This window comes from Apodemus sylvaticus, chromosome 10 (genome assembly GCF_947179515.1).
Source record: "Apodemus sylvaticus chromosome 10, mApoSyl1.1, whole genome shotgun sequence".
NCBI lineage: Eukaryota > Metazoa > Chordata > Mammalia > Rodentia > Muridae > Apodemus > Apodemus sylvaticus.
Window position 1 is genome coordinate 36,017,598 of NC_067481.1, and position 26,430 is coordinate 36,044,027.

The 26,430-nt window shown below is 48.1% G+C and overlaps 1 protein-coding gene across 6 annotated transcripts; it reads right to left on the minus strand.

Annotated features, from left to right (window-relative positions):
* Window positions 1–870: 870 nt before the first annotated feature.
* Window positions 871–25,487, minus strand: Mtmr4 (myotubularin related protein 4). Of its 6 annotated transcripts, none has more exons than XM_052194964.1 (19): window positions 25,404–25,487; window positions 24,057–24,095; window positions 20,128–20,217; window positions 19,681–19,797; window positions 18,821–18,903; window positions 17,228–17,388; window positions 17,019–17,115; window positions 16,718–16,831; window positions 15,154–15,350; window positions 14,819–14,947; window positions 14,227–14,338; window positions 13,544–13,739; window positions 13,124–13,309; window positions 12,874–13,044; window positions 12,581–12,735; window positions 5,044–6,433; window positions 3,634–3,744; window positions 3,303–3,391; window positions 871–3,087 (listed from the first exon to the last, which is right to left on the minus strand). In XM_052194964.1, the coding sequence occupies exons 2-19, from the start codon at window positions 24,057–24,059 to the stop codon at window positions 2,910–2,912; spliced, it is 3,579 nt and encodes a 1,192-aa protein (XP_052050924.1). In that variant the 5' UTR covers window positions 24,060–24,095; window positions 25,404–25,487; the 3' UTR covers window positions 871–2,909. The 6 variants fall into 6 exon arrangements, with proteins under 6 accessions (XP_052050924.1, XP_052050923.1, XP_052050926.1 ...); XM_052194963.1 differs by lacking the exon at window positions 25,404–25,487 and adding an exon at window positions 25,232–25,335; XM_052194966.1 differs by lacking the exon at window positions 25,404–25,487 and adding an exon at window positions 24,458–25,017.
* Window positions 25,488–26,430: the final 943 nt, after the last annotated feature.

Genomic DNA, 26,430 nt, shown 5'->3' on the forward strand with positions numbered 1-26,430 from the left:
CCAGCGCCCGGCCGCCGAGGCCCGGACCGTTGGTGCACGAGTCCCGGCACGCCCTCCGGTGTGGCCAATGGGGCCTCGAGTTCCCGCCGCGTGGTGGCCGACGGGGCGCGAGCCCGCCCTCCCCCCTCGGTGGGGTGCACGCCTTCGAGGGGCGGCGGGGACACTGCTACATAAGGCTGGCTACCTTCGCGTGCCTTCCAGAACCGGCCCCTCTCCGTCTGGTCCCCCGGAGGGCAGCACACCAGGGAACTGTGGTTCCTGAGGAGAAAGCGGCCAGCCGGCCGGGTTACCTCGGCAAACTCTGAGGGGCTCTGGCGGGGCAGGGCAGGGCAGGGCAGCCAGCCGGGATCCAGAACGCAGAGTGCGCTCAGGCGATATACAGCTAATGGTTCCTGAGAACAGAGGAACCCACTCAGTCTTCCCTAACAGTCGAACTGCTGCTCTCTTCAAATAAAAATGGCCGGGGGCTGGGGGCTGGTACAGTAACCGGAGAACATGAACTCATTCATCTTGTATGTATACATAGTCACACCTTTATTAGATGAGACCCGCGGTACCTGGCAGAAGGGAATAAAGAGAAGATAGGTATGTGCTACTGACCAGCTATGATCTCCCAGATAAAGAGAAACGATTCTCACTTGAAAGGGGACTCAACAAACCCAAAATACAAGAGGGACTGCCAATGAATACTAGTTTGTTTTGGTTTTGCTATAAAGCCCAGCCTGGGCCTCAAATTTGCCTTAATCCTGCTTCTAGCTTCCGAGTACTCGAGTACAAGGCTAGTAATCTAGTCCAGTGGCGGAATGTTTTATCCATTAAGCTAGATTCAATCCCAATACTAGTAAGAATTAAAAAGACCCAACAAAGCAGCACTAATATAGAGATTTTATTTGAACTGTATTGAGTTTTTACAGCACATTGCATGTTTATCACAACGCAACTGCACAATTTGGATTTTTGGCCACATCATGTCACTTACACCCACAACAGCTCTGAAAGGATGCACACATCTGAGCCAGAAGCCCAGAGTCTCTCCAAGGCCATGCAATCTGTTCACTGATGGGACAGTCCCTCAAAACAGTCACACAAAGTAGACAGATACAGTCTCCCGGAATGTCCCCGATCCCCCTGAAAACAGAGTGAAGTGCAATGAAAACTAGTAATTAAAAAGCCACTCGTGACTGGCAGTAACATTTAATGATTGAGAAAATGCTTAAAATAATTTTATGTATTAGAGACAAATAGTTTGTCACCCTTTCATTGATCTTAGGAATTTCCCAGACACAAAGATCTCCATTATTCAGCTCCATTCAAATAAAAAAGAAAAATGTGCTAGGCTGACCTAAATATGCCAAAACTTTTTAGGTTACATCCATGGCAAGTATAAAAGGAGCACAGATGCTTCACTGTAGAACTGAAGAAAAGGTCAGGAGAAATAATTCCTATTCTAAATGCAGATTCTGGTTAGATTGGAATGGAAAAAAAAATGTTTTCTAGAAAGCAACATGACAACAGCAGATGAGAAAGACAAAAGCTGCAGTTTTAACACAGAGTGAATGAGCATTACGTTAATGCATTAAGAAAAATGTAGCTAGGAAGTCCTATAAGCCAAGGAGACGGTATCTGTCCCAACCACAGTACATGGCTATATTACTGTATCTTTTGGTTAAGTGCCACTGGTACATAGTAAGATGAAAAACAAAATCTAAATAAAACAAAATAAAGTGTTTGGTCCAAATGGACACATCCTCACTCCCAATTTTGGTATCAAGGCTTTCTTCCTTCTGTTTGGGTTCCATTGTTAAGTGCACAGAAATAGACAGCAGCATTTGTACTGAAACCCTCACATACCAAGTAGCATATGCTAGGAGGTAAAAACCAAATGCTATATTCTACCCTCAAGGTGTCAAGTGTTCAGGATAAGAAGCAGTGTGACCCAGAGGAGGCAGCGGCCAAGGGAAAGACAACGTGGGGACATGGGCAGTGGGACAACAAAATCCTTTATTTTCATGCCAGGAGAAGATCAAGGTGTAGCTCCCATGTTAGCACCAGGACAACTGGGAAGAGTCAGGTGCAAAGGGCAGGGCACGATCAGCAGAATTTCCCAAGGATAATCTTGCTCTTCCCTTCTCATCCTTCACAGTGCGTACCTCAAGAGCACCCACTGTGCAGTAGTGACAACTGCCTTCACGGCTCAGAATAACTGATTCTCACAAGACTCAGCACATCACCAGAGTTTTTCTGTTTCCAAGTGTCTTAATCCTCAAAACCGTCCCTCTGAAACTGAATCTTCACTGATGCTAGCCAATGAGCCAGGTGAAAAATGCATCCAAACCTCCATTTGCCAAACCAGTCTTTGAACCAAACTCCACAGAAGACAGTGCTAATCAACTAGAGGGAGTGCCTCTAAAGACTGAGCCTTCATGCACAGACACAGAGCACAGAGGTACAGAAGAGAGCTCAACTCAAATAGGATAGGAATCCTATCTTGTATACTATGATCTGCTCTTCTCATGGTAGAGGAGAGATGGGTCTCACTATCACCTGGCGTTTGGTCATGAGTATGCCTTTCTATTGCTGTTTGGGCACTGTGCACCAGGCAGTATTTATGAATCATCATCTTGGGACCTCCAGGAGATAGAAGCTGGAGTCACCAACTCAGGGTGAAGCTCCCAGACTCTGGGTCTGGATCAGGACCATTAACCCAAAGTGAAGGTCTCTCCCGTAGAAAAATCTCCTGCCAAATTCAAATTCCTCTGCTCCAGTCACATGGTACCAAGGAGGATTTCTCAAGACGGTATCTTTGAGCTCTGTGTTCATGAGCCATACCAAGGAACCTTCCAGACTACACCTGAAGCAGATCCTCCCTTCAAACCTGCTAAAAATGGACAGATCATCTCCTCTGGCATTCAACTGGAAGCTGTAGCAATGGGTTTCTTCAGATGTTGGCTCATAAGTTCCCTGGCACGAGATACTTGAATGTGTTCGTAACATGAGTTACAGACGAGAACTGGGTCATAGAGTTGCTGATCAGGAATGGGCAGCTTAAGGTGGCAGCATCCAGCACAAAATACGTTCCCACAGTTTCTGCCAAAGTACAGAGAGGGAAGAGCTCGTCAGAAATATCCATGTTTTGAGAATGAATAATAGTCTAAAAGGGTATCCATAAATAAATAAGTGTTGGATGTAAACAAAAATACTTACTACTAAGATGTTTCCATTTTCAAATTAATTTGGCTCTATACAAGAACCCTATATTATGAGTAGCCACGAGATGCAGCAAAACAAAAAACTTGTCTTACCTGCAATGATGTCTTCGTTTGGCCAACCAGAATTCACAGTCACAGTTATAGCAGTGTGATGCCATATGGTCTGGAACCCAGCGAGTCACCTAGAAGGCACAAAGGAAAAGTCTAGGTCCATGTCCAAAGAGGAGAAGAATAACACTGCAATCTGGAAAGTAGCCCAAAGGAAAACGACACGGATGGATTTTATGATTGGTCACTACTTGTCTACAAGGATGGTATTTATCTGCAGGGAGAGTTCGGGCCACAGTACGTTATTCGTCTCTGAGAAATATAATCCACTGGCTTGCATGAAGTCCCCACTATACATCTGCCTACACGTACATACCTCAGTCTCCTTCTTATCAACGGGTTCCCAGCTTGCTTCTGAAAGACAGTCTTCACTGTGATCAGAGCCAAAGTCTTCCGTGTCACTGCCATCTGACTCCTTTAAACATGTCTGCAGTGTAGGCAAAGACACCCACATTACTGCCCTCATTACTTGCCATTCACTGTATTTCTTGTTACATCCTACATAAGTGTTGGCAAACTATGGCCCAGAAGCCAAATCTACCGTTTTCCTAAATCAAGGTTTACTGGAACATGGCCAGAGTCATTCACTTATATACTCTCTATGGCTGCTTTTGTATCACAACAGCCACATAATAGTCATCTTATAGGCAGTCCAGCCCACACAACCTAAAAATGCTTACCATCTGGCCATTATAAAAGTTGGTTGAGTATGTAAAGCATTACCTGACTAGTACGAAGCTGTCAGTCCTGTCTGTTCTATCTGCACTGAGAGCATCTGAACGGATGGAAGGAAAGTACCCATGCAGACAGCAAGGGGCACAATGGCCCTAGAAGCTCCCTGAGGATTACAATGCCAGACTCTGAAACCGCTAGGACAGTAAAGCCTCGATCGATGGTCCTCATTATCCCTCACCTGGATTGTTTTAAAACGTCCCAACCCAGCCAGGAATAGGGAAACATGCCTTTAAACCCAACACTTGGGAGGCAGAGGCATGCAGATCTCTGTGAGATTGAGACCAGCCTGGTCTACACAGAGAGTTATAGGACAGGAAGCATAGAGAAAGCCTGTCTCAAATAAATAAAAAGTCCTAGTCAGCCACCTAATCTGGGTTTCACTTGACTCATCAAAAGGTACTCAAGAGCCAGGCGTGGTAGCGCACACCTGTAATCCCAGCACTCGGGAGGCAAAGGCAGGCGGATTTCTGTGTTTGAGGCCAGCCTGGTCTACAGAGTGAGGCAAAGGCAGGCGGATTTCTGTGTTTGAGGCCAGCCTGGTCTACAGAGTGAGTTCCAGGACAGCCAGGGCTACACAGAGAAACCCTGTCTCAAAAAACCAAAAAAAAAAAAAAAAAAAAAGTACTCAAGCTGATCCTCCATCATCTCTCCAGGTTACCTCTCATTTATACTACCTGTCTCCCTTACAATCCCAGCACAAAATGTATACACACTCACACCCCACCCCTTTGTTGAGCGATGTCACTGGAGCACCTATTCCATTCTTCTGAAAATGTTATTTCCTTCTGTCTATCTGGCTAAATATCACATTCTTCAGCACTCAGCTGAAGCATTGTCTTCTCAGGAGAGCCTTCCTTGCCTGCCTGATCCTAACACCCAGAAAAATCACTGTGTTTACTGTCTTTCGTCGTGATGGGAGTGCCTAACTCAGTGGCACACAGAAAGTACCCAACAAGTGCTAAAGGACAGGTGGGAGTCGGTGAATACTTACAAAGTCATCCTCATAGTCCATGGGGGGTTCTGCTGGAGGGGCACAGCAGTGGCGAATGTCTAGCCTCATCTGAAGCTCCCGAACCTGTCGACGTAGCTGTTCTACCTCTTGCTTGTACCCTGCTTCGATCTGCCGTAACCTATGCTGGATCACATCCGTGGGAAAGGGGAGTCCATCATCATCCAGGTAGAGAGGAGGCACTGGAGAAGAGCAGCTCAGAAGAGAAGGCTTTGTGCTGGAGACTTGCTTTGGATGACTGGAAAACCACATCCGGTTGTTCTTTCCTCCTGGGCCTGTACAGTGTCCATTGGAATGACTAGAACAGACGGGTGATTTCATCCCTTCTCTCTGAGCCCACTGGCCCCCAAAGCAGGGCCCTGCAGCTCGAACGTGCTTATTGCTCGGCCTCTTGCTACAACAGCCATAAGCAAGCAGTCGCCGAGGAGTGGTCTCTCCACTTGGGAATGAAGTCATCATCCCTTGGAAGCTGTCCCAGTTTGACCCTAAAAATGAGAACTCACTGATCTGGCTCTGAGAAATTGGCTTCCGGGCCAACTCTAATGGTGTTTTCCCAAAGCGAGGATTTTCCAACAGCTGCCCATTCTTACTTCCTCTCTTACCAGTATCTTCCTTCTTAGAGATCACATCCGGCACAGAGCGGGGCTGTTCCTGGTGGGAGATACTTGCTGCAGACCCAGGGGGATCGTGGCTGAGGAGGTCAGGATTTGGCTCTGAAGGAGTTTGGCTGGCCACAGTTGGTGGGTTGTAAAGGCTGCCCTGACTGTGATCTGGAGTACACCTTGTGGGCATGGCCTGCATGGAGTCTAGATGAGGCTGTTCCGGAGTATCTGTAAGGGGATCCTGGGGAGGCTCAGGAAAATCACAGACTCCAACACACTTGCTGGAGACATTGGAGAGTGAGCCAACAGCTTCCTTTTCTGGAAACCGTTCAGGTAGCTTCCCTAAGCCATCAGAAGTCCTACCCCGCTCCTCTTGGGCTGGAGGGTCTGGGACCAGTGCTTCAGTTTCTTCCAGGACTTTGATCTCAGAGGTGTTGCTCTTCATTTCCCCGGACACAGAAGTATTAAGCAACTTATAACTAAGAGAGCAACTTTTGTGACCCTTGAAAGGTTTATTGCTCAAGTAGTCTTTCTGGCTACTGGGCAGAGGAGGAGGAAGGCCCATGTCTCCCACAGTCAGCTGTGGGCTTCCAATGCCAGATTCTACAATGACTGCCTCTGCTCCTTCAGGACTGCTGTGCCAGGGCTCCAGGCTGCCTCTGACCTCCTGACAGTGGTTATTCAGGTTAGGGTCACTGGAAGTACGAGTGAGGGGGCTGCTTGTATCACAGGCAGAGAGAAGATCATCCATGGATCTGGTTTTAGGTAACCTGGAATGACAGACAGAAAGCCTCCAGGTCAGGAAAAGGGAGTAATTTCCAAGAGACACATTTAGGTCATCAGAACAGTATCAAAATTGATGTCAACAAGATTTCTATTATTACAAATAAATGAAGTTCACTGGGAGTCTACTCTGCACAAAGCATAAGACATACTCATCTTCCAGAATGCTTATCGGCCCCCAGTCCCTGTAAGCTGTTGACCTATAAAATCTCCCAGGCCCATCTCCAACACTTGGATCGTTGCAGGTACCCTCTATGCCGATGCACCACCCTATGTAAAATCTGTGCTAAATACTGAATTTGGGTCTTGTATATACAAAATACATGCTCTATAACTAAGCTACACCCCTAAGCCTACTGAGGATTCTGAATCCACTACTGTAGCCAGTGCCACACCTGAACTTCAGACCACTTTCTGTCACAGTCAAAGACGACAGGTTTTAGAGCTAAAAGACATTGGCCTTCATAGTGATTAACTATCAGAAAATGCATTATTTAACCTCTCAGGTATTTTGTTATCACCTCTACAGATGCTAATGTTATACCTTATAGAGATACCAGAAGGCTTCAGAATTTAGGCAGCTAACCAGAAACTTATCAGTCACAAACTCATCAAGAAGGTATGACTTCTCAATATACATTGTTTCAGACTTAGTAGCAGTGTGTCCCTCCAACTCTCAGAACCCCATGGAAACTTCTAGTAGATATCAAAGAACTTAGGAAGCACTCCTATTCATCAAATGGGTAACAAGCATTTTCATGGATGGTTGTCCTGATTTTCGCTGCAGTACACAATCTTTAGAGCAATGAAAACCTAGGGAACTGTCCAGGAACTAAGAGACACTCCACTGGGTTCTTCCCAGTTGCTTTACTCGGTGCTCAGGAAATCCTCCACACGCCAACTTGTCATATAGCTTACTCTAAGTACTTCTTCTTTTTCGTTTTCTTTTTTTTTTTAAGATTTACTTATTTTATATACGTGAGTACACTGTTGCCATCTTCAGACACACCAGAAGAGGGCAACAGATCTTATTACCGATGGTTGCGAGCCACCATGTGGTTGCTGGGAATTGAACTCAGGACCTTTTGAAGAGCAGATAGTGCTCTTAACTGATGAGTCATCTCTCCAGCCCCCACTTTTGTTACTTATTATAGTATATATAATATTTTTATATTTGCTTTTACTTTTGTGATCAATTTTGTGTGTGTGCAGGTGAACACGTGTGCATGTGTTAATACCGGGAGTTTGCCTCAGTCACTTTCCAACTCATTTGAAACAAGATCTCTCATTGAACCAGAAACTTGCCAACTTGGCTAGACTGGCTGGCCAGCAAGCCTCAAGATCTCCTGCCTTTGCCTCCCCAGAGCCAGGATTATAAGCACAAGGCACAAGTGTCTGCATTTGGTATTTTACAGGAACTAGAGATCTAGCTCATAGCCAGGGCGGAAATCTCAGCTTTGGAACTTTCCAAATTAACTTCTCTAAGTCTCAATTTCCTAATTTGTGGAAGAAAAGTTCACGTACCTACATCTTAAAGCCATAGTAAGAGTTGAACAAACAATCCCTATCAAAGTATGGTGCTATTAGCTTATTATTTACTTGTTTCTCTCCCTCTCCTACAGTGCCTTGAGGTCTGACCTCTCATTTGAATACTCAACACCCAACACAGAAGCAGGACAGTGAGACAAGAAATGAAGAAATAAGTGTTAAGACAATGTCAGGTTTGCACTAGCAGGGCACCAACTGAACAGACCAGGTCAGTAGAGCTCAACAGTTGGCACACAACAGACCTTACTTCCAAGGTCCACCCAAAACCTACTACCTGAGAATGGCTAAGAGGAAGGCCTAAGTAACACAATCCCTCTGCCCACCATTTTTTTCTTGGCAGAGTTGGTGATTAAACCCAGTCTTGTGCATATGATCAGCACTGACTGACCTACACCCCGGTCCAACCCTGCATACTTTTAAAAAGTTACAACTGATTTTGTCTTCTCTTGCTTTATCTTTTTATTACAGAAACTTAAAACTATATAAAAGAGTGTGACTTCCATGCACCCTTTGAAATTTAAATAGTAACAGTATATCAACCTTCATAGCTGATTCCTATATGCACCAAAGGCTTAACCAATAAGGATGGAAGAGACAATAATGCTGGAGGACTTTAGAAGAAGTGGGCTAAGCCAGCCCACCTGGCCAGGGAAGGCTACATAGAAAGCACTGACCTTGAACTGGCTATAAAACCATTTGTTGGACTTTTATCAGAAGACAGGAGGATAAAAAGGAATAACCAAAGAAGTCAAGCCAGTTGTTAAAGAAACATTTAAAGTCTTTCCATCAAGCCGGGCAGTGGTGGCTTTAATCCCAACACTTGGGAGGCAGAGGCAGGCGGATTTCTGAGTTGGAGGCCAGCCTGGTCTACAGAGTGAGTTCCAGGACAGCCAGGACTATACAGAGAAACCCTGTCTCGAAAAAACAAACAAACAAAAGTCTTTCCATCAGCAACTCCTCTAAATCCAATCTTCTCCATTTGGGCTACCTTGTAATACGCCTCACCTCTAAGCTATTAAGTGATACTTAATCCCACTCTCCCCGTATCTCTTCTTTCTCTCCAAACTGGCTTGTCTTCTCAAGTTCTCCTTGGCTACTGATGGTATGAGTATTCTGGAGTCTAAACTTTAAGATGTGTGAGCCTGTCTTTGCCTCTGAAGAGACTTTGGATCTTCTTCATTCTGCACTTTTAGTCTTCTTCAACTTTCAACCAACCTGAGTCTACTGAAAATGTTTCTACTGTACTTCTGAATATATTCCTCTTTTCCAGGAATCTTTTATAAATTACACACTAGCAGAGGTAGCTATTCCCTATGCCTCTACCTAACTCAGTGGTAAATTCTCCAGATTTCCATTACTAGTAAGTCTTAATCACTTCCTATGCTATCTTAATACTGACAACTGAATCTAAATTCAGTTATAGCAATGATCCAGTGGTTATGAACACTTGCTACTGTTACAAAAGGCTTCAGTTTGGGTCCCAGCACCTACATGGTAGCTTACTTCAATTCTAGGGGATTTGCTACCTTCTTCTGACTGCCTTTAGCACCAGGCACATATGTGACACATAGACATAAACATGTAGGCAAAATATCCATACACATAAAATAAAAATGAATCTTAAAAAAACAAAAAACAAAAAACAAAAAACAAAAAAACCTCAAGCCGAGCGGTGGTGGCGCACGCCTGTAATCCCAGCACTCTGGGAGGCAGAGGCTGGCGGATTTCTGAGTTCGAGGCCAGCCTGGTCTACTGAGTGAGTTCCAGGACAGCCAGGGCTATACAGAGAAACCCTGTCTTGAAAAACCAAATCCAAAAAAAGAAAAAAAGAAAAAAAAAAAAAGCTCTGCAGTATAGCTCTGCAACATATTTCCTACAGCCTGCAATAACTTATTTCTTTCTATTCCCTTTTGATGTGCTTTGACTTTAATCTGAATAAAAGTACAGTATGCAGACTATCCAAAGTCTCTTCAGAGTCAAAGACAGACTCACACGTCTTAAAGTTTAAAACCCAGAATATTCATGCCGTCAGTGGCCAAGGGAAAGTTGAGAAGACAAGGCAGAGGCAGGTAGACCTGTGAGTCCCAAGCCAGCCAGGAATACATAGTGAGGCCCTCAAAACAACAAAAATAATGTCCTTCTCACCCTCGACTAACTCCAGAGTTATTTTTGTTTGTTTTGTTTTCTTCAATACTACCTTTCATATATCTGCTTCTTTAGTCCTTTCTCTCATAAAACCTTTAATACACTCATAATTCCCTTTATTCCAAGCATTTATTTATACACTTAAATATTTGCACAAATGCTTCTTAGGGCATATACCTGTAATCCTGACACTTGGGAGACTAAAGCAAAAGCATCAGGAGTCCTGGGCTAGTGTCAGCTACACAGAAGACCCTGTCTCAAAACAAAACCCCTTCTGGGACATAGAAACAGCCACGGTTCTTATACTGGTTCTTTCAAAAATTTCCTATATAAATCAGCCCCAAATGATTCTTTAAGCAATTGTTTATAGTTTGTAGAAAAGGAAAACCACAGAAATCTACTCCACAATAATAGCCTTGGCTCAAAAGAGTCTAAAATCAAAATTTTCAGATGGATGAGTTCTTTGTTATACTTTATAATATTCAGTCAGTAGATTTTACTTTAACTTCAAAAACTAATAATCAAAATTTGCACTATATGAATTTTGGAGCATGCCTGTAATTGCAGTATTTAGAAGACTGATTCAGAAGGCTCATGAGTTTAAGGTTAGTCACACCGAACAGTGACATAGTAAGACTGTCTCAAATAAAATATACACATCCTTTGAACGGAGCACTTTTGTCTCCAGAAATTAAAAATTCTGGCAGAAATGCAAGCACAAAATAATAGCATACATTCTACAGCCCCAAGTGGAAGTGTGCACTTAAATTGGCTTAGAAAGCAAACAGTATGGATGTTTTACCATAACTTACTCACATACAGATGCTAAAATATGCCCTGCATCGATCTTGAAAGATCAAAGTAGGCAGAGAGGAACCCACATGACCCTTACCCGCTGTCTACACTGCAGCCGTAAGAAACAGTGAAGAAGTGCTAGGGATGGACTGATGCAGGACATTTGCCTTATACACAAGAAGTTTGATTTGTGGCATTACAAAAATAACAAGAAGGAAATAAAAACAACAAGGTATCTTTATATGTGTTGTCATGGGAAGACAGCCTGACACAAACTGTGAACTTGCAGAACAGCATACAAAACACTGGGGAGTTGTTTTTAAAAACAATGGTGCCATAAAGGCAGGAGGGGCTGCATCATCATCACCGAGAAAGCCAGGAGACATGCACCTGAGGGCTTGAGGGACTCGTGATGCTTCTAAAGAGACAAGCATCTGGATCCACACCTACCAGTGTTAACAGTATACATCTGTGAGGAAAAGATCCAGGAGGAAGATTTCATTTTCTTTTTTTTTTTTTTTTTATCCTTGTCTTTTTTTTTTTTGGATTTGGATTTTTCTCTGTATAGCCCTGGCTGTCCTGGAACTCACGATGTAGACCAGGCTGGCCTCAAACTCAGAAATCCGCCTGCCTCTGCCTCCCAGAGTGCTGGGATTAAAGGCATGCTGCCCGGCTCATTTTCTTTTTTAATGCCTGACTTTATTTAAAAGAAAAAAAAAGTAACACAGATTATTAGTGTAATTCAAGTTACCAAGTCTCTTCCCTCAAATATTCAGCCAGAAGAGCACTTGACGGCCTACTTTAGATTTGGCCTTTTACTGATAGAAGTCTATCTCCTGCTGGGAACTGCTTCTTTGAGAGTGAAGTGCTTCTAGAGGTTACTGCCGGATAGAGCCAAGGTGGATGCTGAGAATGATTTCCTATGCTGCGTGAACATCCCCAGCATCCCACAGACATTGGGAATAGCCCTTTCTCTACAATTCTCCCTTCCTTTGCTCCAGTGTGTCACATCAGATGACAGCAGCACCAAAGATGGTGAAACAACTTGGTGAAACCTTGAAAACAGAGCATTCCAGTCTAGCCCTGGGACTAGCTTCTACCTTAAGTGACTCAAGAAATTGTTTCTTTTTTATTTTATTTTTTTTAAGATTTATTTATTGTTATATGTGAGTACACTGTAGCTGTCTTCAGATATCACCAGAAGAGGGCGTCAGATCTTATTACGGGGATGGTTGTGAACCACCATGTGGTTGCTGGGATTTGAACTCAGAACCTTTGGAAGAGCAGTTAGTGCTCTTAACCGCTGAGCCATCTCTCCAACCCCAAGAAATTGTTTCTAAAAAGCTCACTAAAACAGAACATGGGCCAGTGAGATGGCTCAGTGGAAAAGGTGCTTGCCACCAAGCCTAAGGACCAGAGTTCAATCCCCAAAACTCACACTGGGTGGAAAGAGAGAACCAACTCCTGGAACTTTTCCTGAGCTCTACATGTATGCTGTGGCCTGTGCAAGCATGCAAGCGCACACATACCACATACACCAATAAATAAATGTAAATAAACAAGTAAATAACTTTCAGGTGAAGTGGAGTAGGAAGCAATTATTGCTTTCCTTGCAGAGAGGGGGAAAACAAGGGTTTTATTCTCACCTGTCCAGAGAGCGACCAGAAAACTCTTGGCTCTGAGCCACTGGGGAAAGGTAAAGATCCATATTCTCCTCTCCAAGGGTACACGGAGATGACGCAGGCAGATAAACAGCTGTCCAGAGGTGCAGGGCCCGGACATGACACACAGGATGCAGGACCTAGGGAAGCAGCCAGATGGTATTATTTTAGGGGAGCCCTTGGTTCATTTCTTTCCTTAAGCATTTGGCTAGACATTCTTCCCCTCACTCGCCTCCTCTCCCTATAGGATTTCCAGCAGGAAAAGGGCTCAGCCTTACCATGTCTGAACCAGGTGTGTAGAGGAAGTTATGAAAGTTCTTGTTGCCAGCTCGCAGGAGTGCCCACACAGAGCATGTCCGTTTATAGATGTTGCGCTTCTCTCGCTCGCAGGGGTTGTTGGCCAGGAATGTGCCGTAGAGACAGGAGTATGTGTGCTGCACCAGTTTTACCTAGGAAGCCCAGACAAGCGTGAACCTGAGGCCTTCAGGACACCGCTCTCCAAGCCTGGCCACAGGCTCTAGGACTTACCAGAAATGCTTCGTTGAACTCAAACAGGCAAGGGAACTGCTTAAGCAGCTGATGCACAGAATCAAGCCACTGGAGGAACACAGGACACTGTTCATTCTGGTCCTCTGCATTTTCTTGATGGCCACAGCGATCTCCAAACTTGTGCCCAAAATCCAACCAATCAGACTCCACTAACACTTGGAAGCCCTGTTTAAAAAAAAAAAATCAGTCTAAACACAAAGCAGCTGGAAAGGTTTGGGCCCAGCTTTCCAGGAGAAAGTCCAAAGGTGGGGCTGGCAGCTGTAAAGAAGTCTAACCCTGGGAGAGGATCAAAAGGTACCATGTCCTCACTGAAACATTCCCCAGGCACTCCCAGAGAGCCTGATACCATCCCTCTTCCCTCATTTCTGTTGTTCTTTACAACTAATCCCTTCTTAGTACCTCCAGAGTCCTGTAATATGGATCCAGTAGTATTTTGGCCAGGGCTACAATCTGTGGTGTACGGTCCCAGCCATCAGAACAGTGCACCAGCACAGGTCGGCCTTCCCGATCTACTGTATTGGCTACCAACACAGCTGCTTTTAGCATGACTGACAAGTGCTGCAGCCATTTGGTACTCTCCAGCGCCGACAACCAGCTGTGCGAGAACAGAAGGAAACGGAATCACTGAGGGTTCTGAGGCTACCACACGTCTCTGCCCCCCCAGTCAGCTCTATGCGACAAAAGCCCTGGTGAGGGCTGAAGCCAAGAATTTAACTCATGCATGACCTTTCTGCCAAGAAATATTTGGCAAAAAGGTAGGGAAATGAGACACAGAGAGGTAAGAGCTTCCTAGAATCAAAAGAGGAACTGGGAAGGGAAGCATCACATGCTTACTTAGCCACGTTTCTCCCATTTCTCTATTCTCTTTGGTAGGACAATGATCTAGAAAAAAATAATCTAATGGCCTATGACCACACTAAAGTGTCACTCAAGGAGTGGAAGTGTTCTGGGACATGGTGCACTGCAGTGCTCAGACACCGAAGTCCTCAATCTTCCCATCTCCCCTTCAAATCCTCTATGGGTGTGCAGTACTGGCTAAGGCACGGCAGTGGAAGGCGTGGGCTGTCAAAGAGAACACCTACTTGCTGGGATCTGGCATCTGGCTACACACGGCCCGGAGGTACTGGAAGCTATTCCGGATGGCATGGATGTTGGCCATTCCCATAAACACGACCTCACAGTTGGGATAGTATTCTGCAGAGCGGAGAGGGAAGGGGAGCATACAAACATGTCCTGGATACAGCCACTCAGGACAAGAAGAATCCCAGTGGACAAGAGAGTTTCCCTGGCAGGACAGAACATTCCAGGATAGCAACACAGAATCCAAATCGCCCATTCACCTCTGGATACTCGGAGCCACTACTCCCACTACTCAAGCAGTACCTGTACCGTCCATGGCAGCAGCACTAGGGATAACAGCAGAAAGCTCAAAACATAGAAGCTGCTCTGGGCCAAGGATCTTCTCTGAGAGCTCCCTACTCTGACAGCCTTTCAAGGTGTGACTAATCCTCATCTTACAGGTGAGAAAATAAAATTTAGGAGGGAACTTATACTTAATGACCATGGCTCGTAAGTGGCAGAACCCTGGATCTAAGCAGGTTTATTTGGCTCTTTTCAAATTCTCAAGCTGCCCCAGAACCCCGAGTGGCCGCAGACACTAAGTAATCCCAGTACCTTCACATTCACAGCCTCCACCCTTGGCCCGGTTAGCCACCGCTGCTGTGTAGGATCGTGCATCCAGGATCAGCAGTTTCTGCGGGGCTGCTGTGCTCTCCACCCCAGAGCACGCAGTCAGAGAGGAATCTAAATACAGAGCAGAAAGAAGTCTCAGGGCCAGCCATCCGCTCTGAGGTGGCCTAGGCTTGGGGAACCCAGACTTCCACCTCCCAAAAGGCAGGTGCCCACGCTCTTTTGTCTTCTTTTCCCGTGGTTTCACTGGGGACTTCCTAGAAGCCAGTGAGGATAGGAGGAGCATATCACTGGGGGTACTAGCACTACCCACGTCTTACCGAAATCCGTGTCACATGCCTCACTGGCATCATTAGTCCCAGTGCTGAGGGAGCCCCCACTGGCCCTTGTCCCTGGGTCTAAGGCGCAGGCTTTGGCAATGGAGGTGACGAGGTATTCATCATCAGCATTGCGCCAGCCCCACCAGCTGATCTCAGGCTGGCTGCAGCGGGCAATGGCAGCCCCATTGCGCAGGTGTCTGACAAAACAGAAGAAACCATAATGCCCTTGACATTCCAAGCCTCCAGAAGCTACTGCAGAGACCTCATGGGGCCAGAACAAGGTCTCCAGAGCCAACAAGGGCTACCAGCATATCCAGGTCATAAAAATAGCAACCCAAGGCCTTAACATCTCTAGAGCACTTTATAGTTTACAAAGTGCTATCACACACATTTCTTCTTGAAATGGCTCCTGTATTCCCACTGTGACCTTGACTCATCAGATCTGCACAGTACCTGTCCCAATACTCACCAAGACTAGCCCGAGTCAAGAGTGTAAACCATACTAACCTGTCTCAGTTTGTGTAGCAACTGAGTTGCTCTGGCTGGCCCGGAGCACACTAGGTAGAACAGCCTAGCCTCAAATTCACAGAGATGCCCCTGCCTCTGGCTCCAGAGTGCTGGGACTGAGAGTGTGTACCACCACACTTGGCTTATTTACTTACATTCTTACATAGGAATTGGTCAACTTTCCACTAAAAGAAAACAACCCAAATTTCTAGCTTTGTAAGTCACAACCGATCTCTGCCATGTATTAATAAATAGCCCTAAGAGAATAAGGTGACACACACCTGTAACTCCAGCACCCTAGAGGGAAGAGAATGGCTAATAGAAAGGCCTAGCGAGATCTTTACTCCATACAAGAGGGTATAGACCTGATTTGGTCTTCAGGCCAGCTTGCCAACCTCTTAGTAAATGCAGTATTTCACACCCATCCCCCACCCCCAAAAAACAACAGACAAAAAAAAAAACCAAAACAATTTCACTAAAACTATCTGGGGAATAAAAATCTTTGGGAGTAAAAATCTGAGCTTGTGCCTAAGGTTCTACTATCATTATTAGTTTTTATGTGTATCAGTGTTTTGCATAGACATATATATGTGTACCACATGTGTGCCCCTGGATGCCACAAAGGAGTGTCAGATCTCCTGGCATTATAGATGGTTGTGACCTGCTGTGGGTGCCAGGAACTGAACCCAGGTCCTCTGCAAAAGCAACAAGTGGTCCTTTTTTTTGTTTGTTTGTTTTTTTGTATTTATTTTTATTTTATTTTTTTTTGAGACAGGGTTTCTCTGCATAGGCCTGGCTGTTCTGAAACTCACTGGCTGGGGGCACTAGCACCACCTATGTCTTACCAGGCTGGCCTCGAACTCAGAAATCTGCCTGCCTCTGCCTCCCAGAGTGCTGGGATTACAGGCATGCGCCACCATCGTCCGGCACAGCAAGTGCTCTTAAGCAGTGAACCATCTCTCTGGCCCTGAAGTTATTTTGGAATAATTCCTGTCACTTCCCTATAAGGCGCCATCCCTCTCCACTGACTGCCCACTTCCCATCCACTCTGCCTCACCTGTACACCACAACAGGGATGCGTTTCCAAGAGCGGAAAGAAGCCACATTCTCCAGCTCTTTATCTGTGATCCACACAGGAACCAGCAGCTTCTGGGGGTAACTAGGGCACAGCCTGAGAAAAGATGGGGGAGGGTGTCCTGATCTCAATATGGAATAACGATCCTAGGAGATGGCTTGAGACAAAAGGGACAATTTGAGCCCTCCTCCCTCATGAACCCAGAAGCTAGACATGCTGCATTGCATTCAAACATAAAGTCTGAGTATGGACTATGTTTTACACCCAGGCCCTGCACCCTCACTTGTAATTGCTGTTGATATGCGAGACTCTCCAGACATTCTGCAGGTCAAAACCCATCCTTGCGAGCTCTGCCTCCTGTCGACATCGGATGTGCTCTCCTGCAACACAGTTCCCAGCCTGTCAGCTTCCCATACCACCAACACCCAGGGTAGAGGAGGACCAGAACCATGGGCTAACAGGCAAAGTCCCCAAGAAGCAGCCTGGCCTCACCTGGCTGACACAGGTGGGTATGCTGATCCTCCTCGGTCAGCCCCAGGCACCAGGCATGGTAGGCAAAGGCAAAGAGATCCTCGGGCTTGGCAGGTCTTGCTGTGGCCCGGCTTAGCCTTGAGAGCCACTCTTGGCACTGCTTGAAAGTAGAGAAGTGGCACCTGCCAGGCAAGAAGCCACGGGCTTGGATGAGGCAAGGGGTAGACAGGCCATGGGGTTAAGAGTCAAAAACACAGCCTCAAAAAGGCTTTGAAAGAAAGGAAGCTGCAAAGCAGGAGGTAAGAAAGTGACTCTGGGGGGAGAGAAGGGGACACTGGTACTGGCACCTAAGAGTTGTCTCTTGTGACAATTCTTATAGCCACCCTACCAGCCAGTGCCACCTCCAGCCACACCCTACTGATGTTTTAAAGACAGTTTCAGCCCTACCTCTTCCTTGAAGCCTTTCTAGCTTACTCCATGGTCTCTCCTCTCTTGACTCCTAAGTGCCTTGACTTTAGTTTTCACAAAGGAAAGGAGCAAAGGGATAACAGAGACTGTGATAACAGTCTGCCTCAGCACACAGCAGGCTCTCACCTGAACATCCTTCTAAGTACTCCCTGATCCTCCCAGTCCCTTCCCTCTCACAGCTGATTTATAGCAACATCACCCTGAATCTGGACCAACCCTAGGCAGGGCACCATGGCCTCTCACCTGAGTTAACTACAGCAGCTTCCTAACCAGCTGCTCAGCCTCAGCCTTGGCTTTTGTCCCCACTTTCTTCTACTTGGTTCCAAGGTGACAGCCAGCATGGGCCCATAAAGCATTAACCACATCACATCACTGCTGTGCTCAAAACCCTCCAAAGATTTCTCAGGTCCCTCAAAGTCAATGCCAAGCTGGTCCCTGCGACCCCACTCCCATCACCCGGATGTACTCCTCCAGCCGAGGGAGCACTTGCTGTTCTTCTGACTCGCAGGCACCCACTTCTGATATGCAGGCCACACCCACTTCAGAACCTTTGCACCACCTTGCCCTTCAGCATACCTTTCCCTCAGATACCTGCTCAGTCACCTTCCTCAGATCCCAACTCGAATCACCCTTTATCTACACAGTGTTCATGGGTCAGCTATTTAAAGCTAGAAGCTGCAAAGACTTTTCTTGATTTTACTTTTAATTTTACACTTATCATTTAAAGAATTTCACTTACTTATTGTTAAGAGACTCCACACTGGAATATAGGCTCCTTAAGGCAGGAATTTTTATCTGTGAGTTCTTGGATGTATCTGCAGTACCTAAACTGTGTGGTACAGACTACTCAATAAACTCACATTACTTAAGTGAGAGCGCTGTGCCCGACACTCACTCAGTGCTCGTCCTCATTACCTCAAGCAATCCTCACAATGGCTCCATCCTCATTTTATTTCAAGTCAAGACAGAACAACGGGTCAATTTGCTAACTGACCTTCTGACTAAGAACAGGGAAGTGGGTTGTCCCCTTTTCCTCCAGCGGGGAACAGAGAGTGGAACTGATCCTCTTACTCCATGGGAACTCTGGAGCAGAGAGGTCTGCACAAGACGAGGTCAGAGAACATGAACGAGGCCCACTGTGCTCACCTCACCACTTTGGAGTCCTTGCAGGCAATGTGCAGCTGAAACATATCACGGCTTTCCACACTGTCAATCATCCGGAGGGGCACCTGCAGTGGAACAGCACAGAGAGGCCCAGGTGTCCCCAAACTGGAAGGTGACACACCAGTAAAAGGAAGTAAGTCGGCATCTGCTGAGGGTCTGCTAGAGCCAGGGGACCATGATGGGTGCTGCCCACATGTCACCAGGTAATACTGTTAAGAACCCTGAAGGCAGGTGATTTAATTCCATAAGGAGGACATCGTCATTTGTCCAAGGTGACAGAGTGACAGTGCAAGAAAAGGGGCCACACCTGAACGGCTCCAAAGTCTATGCTCTTCTAATAGATAATGCCAGTGTAGCTCAAGGGTTAAGAGCACTTGCTACTCTTGCAGAGGATCTAGGTTTAGTTCCTAGTACCCACAGTTGTTCCCAACCTCTTGTAGCTCCAGTTTAGTCATCTGGTCTCCTCAGGTCTAGACATGTACATGATATATAGACAGACAGATGGACACTAAGACATAAACATAAAATAAGAATAAAGAAGCTAGGCAGTGGTGACGCACACCTTTAATCCCAGCACTGAGGAGACAGAGGCAAGTAGAGGGCTCAAGGTTAGCCTGGTCTACAGAACGAGTTCCAGAACAGCCAAGGCTACACAGAGAAACCCTGCCTTGAGAGACAGATAAACCTGTACATAGAGGAATGAGATAAGAAACAGCAAGGCCAATGGGAAGGAAATCCCAACTACTTTTGAAGACATAATCTGGTAAAGCAATGCAACAATACCACTTTGAAGTAGATGGGGACTCTGATTTTGGTGTGAGGAAAACAAGATGAGGACTTACGTTGATGACAGAGTCTTTGAACTTGATATGCAGCCGGTAGTTGGAGATGGCAATGAGGGCATCAGCTGCCCGGCCCAGAAACTCCACTCCCTCACCCTGCAGCACCGTGAAGGGTACCTGGAAAGGTCAGAGAGACCCTCAGCCCATAATCCAGCCTCTCCCTTGTTTTTCTCTTCAGCCCTGTTCTATAGCAGCCCCTGAAGAAAAGGGAGATGCCGCAGTAGAGTCAAGTTAGGACACTGGTCATCTGCTGTCCAGGAAACCTGCCTCTCCCCTTCCCTAAGGCCGAAGGCTCCAATAACACACAGACTGACAAATACAGGAGCCCACCCCCTGCAGAGGCCCAGGAGGAGGAAGCCAGGGCTCTGGTCCCACCCTCTAAAGATTTAAGTCTGGAACACAAACTGGGCAGGAAGCCGCTCCCACCAGGAGCCTCCTGTTCCTTACCTGAAGATTCTCCTCCTCCTTCACCAGTTCCTTGGGGGGGAACAGATCCTTGGCTTGGATGTACTCCAGGCTGGGGGGGCCCTCCTCACCCTGCAGGGAGGTCATAACCTTGAGTTTCACCCCACCTGGCTCCTGAGGTTCATTCACTTTGCTCCTCGACCAACAAACCTACAGACCCCTTCCTTTGTTTAAGGGTTCTGGCTCCTTGAGGAGGGAAAGGAGACCTGGCCTGGCTGGAGGAAGCTTGAAATAAAGTGGTACTCAGGGAAAAGGGAGCTAAGCCAAGGAGGAACTGAGAATCTACCGTTTAAAGAGACTTCTCCTTTGGACCAAAATTGCAAAAACCACGAGGAAGGGAGGGACTAAGAAAGCCTCCTACCAGAATAGGACAAGAGCAGGGCTGGGAGAGGCACCTGAGGCCCAGGAGCCAGCTGAGGCATGGCTAGAGAGAAAGGAAACCAGGCCCTCCAGCCACTCAAGCACCAACCTGGTGGGTGGAGACAAAGAGAAGGAGGTTGGGGGGATTCAGTCCCATGCCTCTAGAGGGCCTTTGTGAATGCCTTCAAAAAGGAAGACAGTGTTTTGGAGCTGAGCTCCAAATGATCTTCCCATTGGGCTCTGACGCTGACAAGCCCCCACTACCTGCCAAGCAACCCGCCCCGCCTGCCGATCTGAGGGGAATTCCTAAGGAATACCCAGAGCTACTGAAGTCACTATGCTCCCAAACACCAAGGGAGAAGAAAAGAGGGAATCCACGCTCAGGGAGGAAGCAGGAGACCCAAGGACAGCCAGGGGAGAGAGGAGGCCTGGCAGACACCTCGGGGTGGGGGGGGGGGGCACGACATCTGAGAGGACAGATGGGGGAAGCTGGGAAGGAGCATTAGCCAGGGGGAGGAGGAGGGGAAGACTGGGGATGATTCAGAGATACAGAACCCTGCAGAGAGGCAGGGAAGATGGAGAAATGAGACTGTCTGGCGGACAGTCAAGGAGAAAAGACTGGTATGTCAGGTGAACGATGGAGCATGTGAGGGGGAGGGGACTGAAGACCTAGAGACAGCTCACAACCATCTAAGCTGCTCGTTCAGTTGAGCTCCGTAACATCCCACATAGCCTACCAAGCACATCCTACATCCCCAAGCAAGGATGTGGCGGGTGGGACCAAGACGGAGAGGAGGTAATGGGATGTACCCCTGCAGGGCGGGGCCTGGAAATCTGCAGTCAAGGGCAGTGGCTGCAGAGGCAGAAAGAATCACAGAATTTTCATCCCCAGTACCCGCTTTCTTGAAACAAGTCAGAGAAAGAGCTAACCCATTTTCCCTGTCCCTAAGGTTTGAGGTCGTGTCGGGGTCTTTGGGCGGGTTATGGGTACAGCATGCGTTGGGGCTCCCCCCACCCCCGCCCCAGGCGCTGGCAGGACAGGCCTGGCACTTACGAAGCAGCTAAGCATGGAGCAGGAGACGCGGGCGGTCAGGCTCATGGTCGCGGGCTGTCTGGACCAGCGCACATGTCCCCGGAGCCGCTGCGCTGCCCGCCAGCCCCGGGCGCCCGCTGCATCCCGGCTGCGGGGGCCCGCCTGATGCAGCCGCGGCCACAAGCGAGCGCCCTGGCGCCAGGACCCAGCCTCTGCTCCCGCGCGCCTCTCCCCTCCTCTCCACAATGGAGCGGGCCCGGCTCCGCCCTCCGGCAAGAGCGAGGAAGGGAGGGGAGCCCAGCGACAGGAGCGCTCAGGACGCCGCCAGGGAGGTGGAGGCGAAGGCGGAGGCAGAGGCAGAGAGGCTCCCGAGCCCGGGCCCCGCCTGCCGCTCTGGCTCCTCCCGCCCCGCAACCTGGGCAGCGAGGGAGTCAACCACCACCACCACCACCACCCTCCAGGGAACTCTAGGGACATTCTAGAGTGGGACGAGGGACCGCCCCAGGGCTGCTCAGCAAGGAGAAGCAAGTCCGCCCACACCTTTTCATTTCTCATCTTTCCAGGTGTGCTACCCTACACCCTGCTTGTCACACATTTCCCACACCCTCTTCCCTTCTCCCAGAGCACTCTCTATGCTTGCTGCAGATCCCAAGATGGAGCTCTCCCCTTGTTCTTCACAGCCCCAAGCCTTCCTTCTTTCCATCCGAAACTATTGCCCAACTCGCTCGAGTCATCTGCCTCCCTGCTTTCACTAAACTCCTTTTGTCCTCTTAAAAAGAATATAGTCTGGCGTTATCTTCGTGGACATTCCACACCTCTGTAAGGGAAACCCTTGGAATGTTTTGTTTCCCCATCCTCCCAAGCCCCCCCCCCCCCCCTAGTTCCAGCTCTCCCTTGATTCACACCCACTGATCACGATAAAGAAAATCCTTTGGAAGAACTTCTTAGTCTAAGAACTGGGATTATGGGCCACTGAAGCTATAGAAAACAACAACAACGATGACAACAACACTCAGAACCCAGGAGCAGAGCAATGAATGGCGTTGGTAGGGCGCCAAGGAAAAAGTGGTGAATGATAAGGGCTTAGTGTTTCCAAAAGTAACAGAAAGCTTACTAGCACTTTTACACTTCCTGTACCTGGTAACTTTCACAAACCAGGGCTTTTGTTTGGGGGACTTGGAATGAATTTCTAATTAAGTACTTACACTAATGGCCAGCAGTGTCAAACTGCTACCCTAACTCTGAGAATAAAGCTCGGAAGCTCGATCCTGTTTCACTGGTGAGACAGTAAGCTTAGAGAGAAACTGCAGTTCTCCTAAGTGGTGGTGCTAAGATGCAAGGAGACTCCCCCGTGAGGTGCACAGCGTTCTCAGTGCACCACCAAGACGGCAAAGGGGATGAGCTAGCAGTCCGAGGGAGCAGGTTCAGTAGCAGGCTCTCTGAAAAGAGCCTGGGCTAATGCACACAACACAATCAGAACCACGGCTCCAGGAAAAGACGGAATCCACCCATTGACTGAATTCATTAACCTGTGACCCCTGAAAGGAACTGAAGAGTTGCAAAGGATGGGTCTTGTCTGGAAAGGGCTTCAGGCATGCCTTCCTCATCTTACTGCTGCAGCCCTAGCTCTCACACTAGGGCCCAGGTGACCCACTGATATTCAGGACACCTTCAGAATGCTGTCCGGGTAGATATTCAGTCAGCTGCCAGCTGCAGTGGCTTAATAGAGCAACACCTGGGAGCTGGGAAAGGCCTACAATTTGGGTGGAATCACTCCAGGGACAGCACCAACAATATATTCATGAAACTCACCACAAGTTCAGGGATCTGATTTTTTAAAAAACAAACCGACAAACACCAAGGAGTCTTTTCTGGAACTCACTACATAGACTTACTTAGCTGACCTCACTGAGAATCACCTGTCTCTGTCCCCAACTGATATGATTAAAAGCCTGTGCTACCATGACCTGAAGTTCGGGAATCTTAGATAAGAAAGACTTGTTTTCTTAAACCAGAATATGGGTAGATTTAACCAGGGATCCAAGTAAGAGGAGATAGAGCAGTTTGTTAGTATAGAACAGGAACGGTCTAACACCAAGAAAAACTACAAGTTGCTGAGTCCAGTGCTATACAGTGCCTGAATTTTTTCAATCCTAAGAAACCATAAGCTAGACACATGACTCAGTGAGAGAGTCCTTGCAAGGCCCCGCACTGCATTCGCCTGCAATCCTAACACTCAGGAGATGGAGGCAGAAAGAAGAAGTGCCACAGGTTCAAGGCTGGCATGGGCTATGCATCTCTAGTACCAGACTAACCAAGACTGTACAGCAAGAACCTGCCTCAAAACACCACCACCCATCCAAAAAAAAAAAAAAAAAAAGTATCAGGGAGAATGAGCCTGTTTGGGAAGTGAACAGAGTACCCAGGAGCACCAGGGTCACGAGAGGTGTGGCAGTCTCACTGTGACAGACTGGAGGATTAAGACGCTGGTATGAGGGAAAGGGAGTTAGTTACTCACCATTCTACCTTGGCGAGGGTCCTGGCTGCCTGCTCGTCACTAAAGGAGACAGAACACAAGAGGAAAGTGCACCCGTCATTAACATCACCAGAGAATCAACAAATGTCACTGGGACTACCCTTAAACTTCTCTGTAACTCCTTTTCCTCCATCACAGAGGATCCAGTCTCTCAATAAGTCACCACACCAGTCAGGCAATGGAAGAAGCAACAAGTGATCCTGCCCGGTGAGAATTCCACCACAAACGTTCCTGAGTAGGGGTGAGTATCATCCAAGCTTACTCAGCAGAACTCAAGCGTTCTGATTCCCACACCCAGAAGTAGAGCACTCCAAACCCTGCTCTTTACCAAAGAGAAGAAATGCTAACTCTGAAGAGACAAAGACTGCCCAAATGGGACTCACTTTTGGCCCTGGTAGGGGCATGAATCCACGGGGCTGTTCGGCCAGTCTCTGAGTCTAGGAGTAGCACCCACCTGACCTGACTGGGGGCAGAGTCCAGAGCAGAGGACAAGAGGGAGAGGACCACAACCTGTGATAAAACAGCAGCAGGGCTGGCCCGGTCCTGCTGAGCATACTTGAGACCAAGTAGGTGAAGGTTAGAGGGAGGAGGCCACACAACAGGAGCAGAAATAGGCCAGAACGGCCTGGGAGTCAACATCTGTCAAATGGGTCGAATTAACAAGGATTTCAAGTTAAGGCCTCCTAGGCCCACTTAGGGAGCCAGGTCTGAGTTTCACTGACACTCCTTCATGTTTGGTATGCTCGAGGGGTGTGCAGCAGAGCCCTACAGGAGGCTACGGCGATTAAAGCCTCCATTGTGATCCTACCAACCTTCCCTCCCTCACGGGGGAGCCCGCAAGCGGCCAGCCGGAGGTGCTGCCTCACGGCTCATTGGCACGCAGCCTGAGAAACAGAGAGAGGAAGGGAGAGACAAGGACCAGGCCTAGGAGGCCCAGGGTTTTCACAGTTAGGGACTCCGGTCTTGGGGTGGGGGGTGGGGGAGGACCGGCTAAGCAGGCAGGAGATCCAGGTGCCCAGGTTTTAGGGGCGGGGCTAAGGACTCGGAGGCGGAGCCCCAAATGACAGAGGGCGGGACTCAAGAGAGCCGGCGAGGGCCGGGCAGGACTTGGTCGTTGTGGTTCTCAGGCTGGCAGTGCACGGGGTACAGTGACTCACCCAGGCGGCGTCCGCCCGACCCTCCAAAGCCGCGCTCTCACCACTTCCGTCTCCCGCAGCTGCTGAGGCCGCGCAGCTCGAACCCCACCACGGTCCCTTCTCCCCAACCAATCGTATCCCCAGCCTCTACCCGCCCTGGCCAATAGCCACGCGAAGTCCCGCCCTGCCTTACCACGCAGCCGCCGCCCTCACTCTCCACGCTGCTCACTGGTCCAGTGGGCAGACGCCCTCTCAGCCTGTAACCTATCCAGCACCCAGAGACCAGACTGTACCTGGAGGGAGGAGGCTTGGCGCCAGAGAGCAGACGCGACCAATAGGAAATCACAGCGCGTCCCTCTAGCAGCCAATGGGAGAGGAGTAAGAGGGGTTGCGGACTACGGCTCCGGGGACAGGAAGCAAGGAGGCCCGTCGCCTACTGGTAGCGCAATTGGAGGGCGGGACATTGCAGGGAATGTTAGCAGTCACTTCCGGTGATGACCCCGCCCTAGAGGTAGTTCTCAAATGACCTCGCGGTAGCTCCGCCTTTTAGTCCAGTTGTGTTTCTGTTTCGCTCCAGTAATGCGGGGATGGAAGGGGAAGAATGCCGACTAGGAAAGGGAAAGGTTCCCTTCCCAACCTTTCAGCTCCATCACTCTCGTGTTTCACAACCCGGCCGATGGAAAAGAAAATCGTTCTGGAATTATTTTTTTTTTAGTCTGCGAAAGAGGAGCGCTGGATTCACGGACTACTGAAGCTATAGAAATGGAAAACTTGAAAGACCCTCCTAGAAGGCCTAGGAGGAAGGAGCTTTCGGACTGGCAGCGCTGGCTTCCCTTTGCGTGTCTGAACTGCTTAAGCCCTGCGATTGTTCTACCGACCGACCTTGTCGTCCGAGACCTGCGTTGCCGCCAGACCAGAGTCTCTCAGCCAAGAGAGAAAAATTGGGTCTGACTGCCATTAGCTAGCTGCGGCATCCTAGTCTGTAAAAGGGGTCGAGGGACAAGACTGAAGCGCCTGGAGCCAGCACCGGGACGGAGGTCACCAGTAACGCTGGAGGTCTCCGTGATCCGCGCCACTACTAACCAAACAGTGGAAAAGATTCCGGTTCTCGACAGATAGTCTGAGTTCTGGAGTGGGTCTAAGCCCTGAGATATTAGGCTAGTGTCCTCACGTCTTAGTTTATGAGTCACTGGGACTTTTAGTACAGTTACTACTAAGTC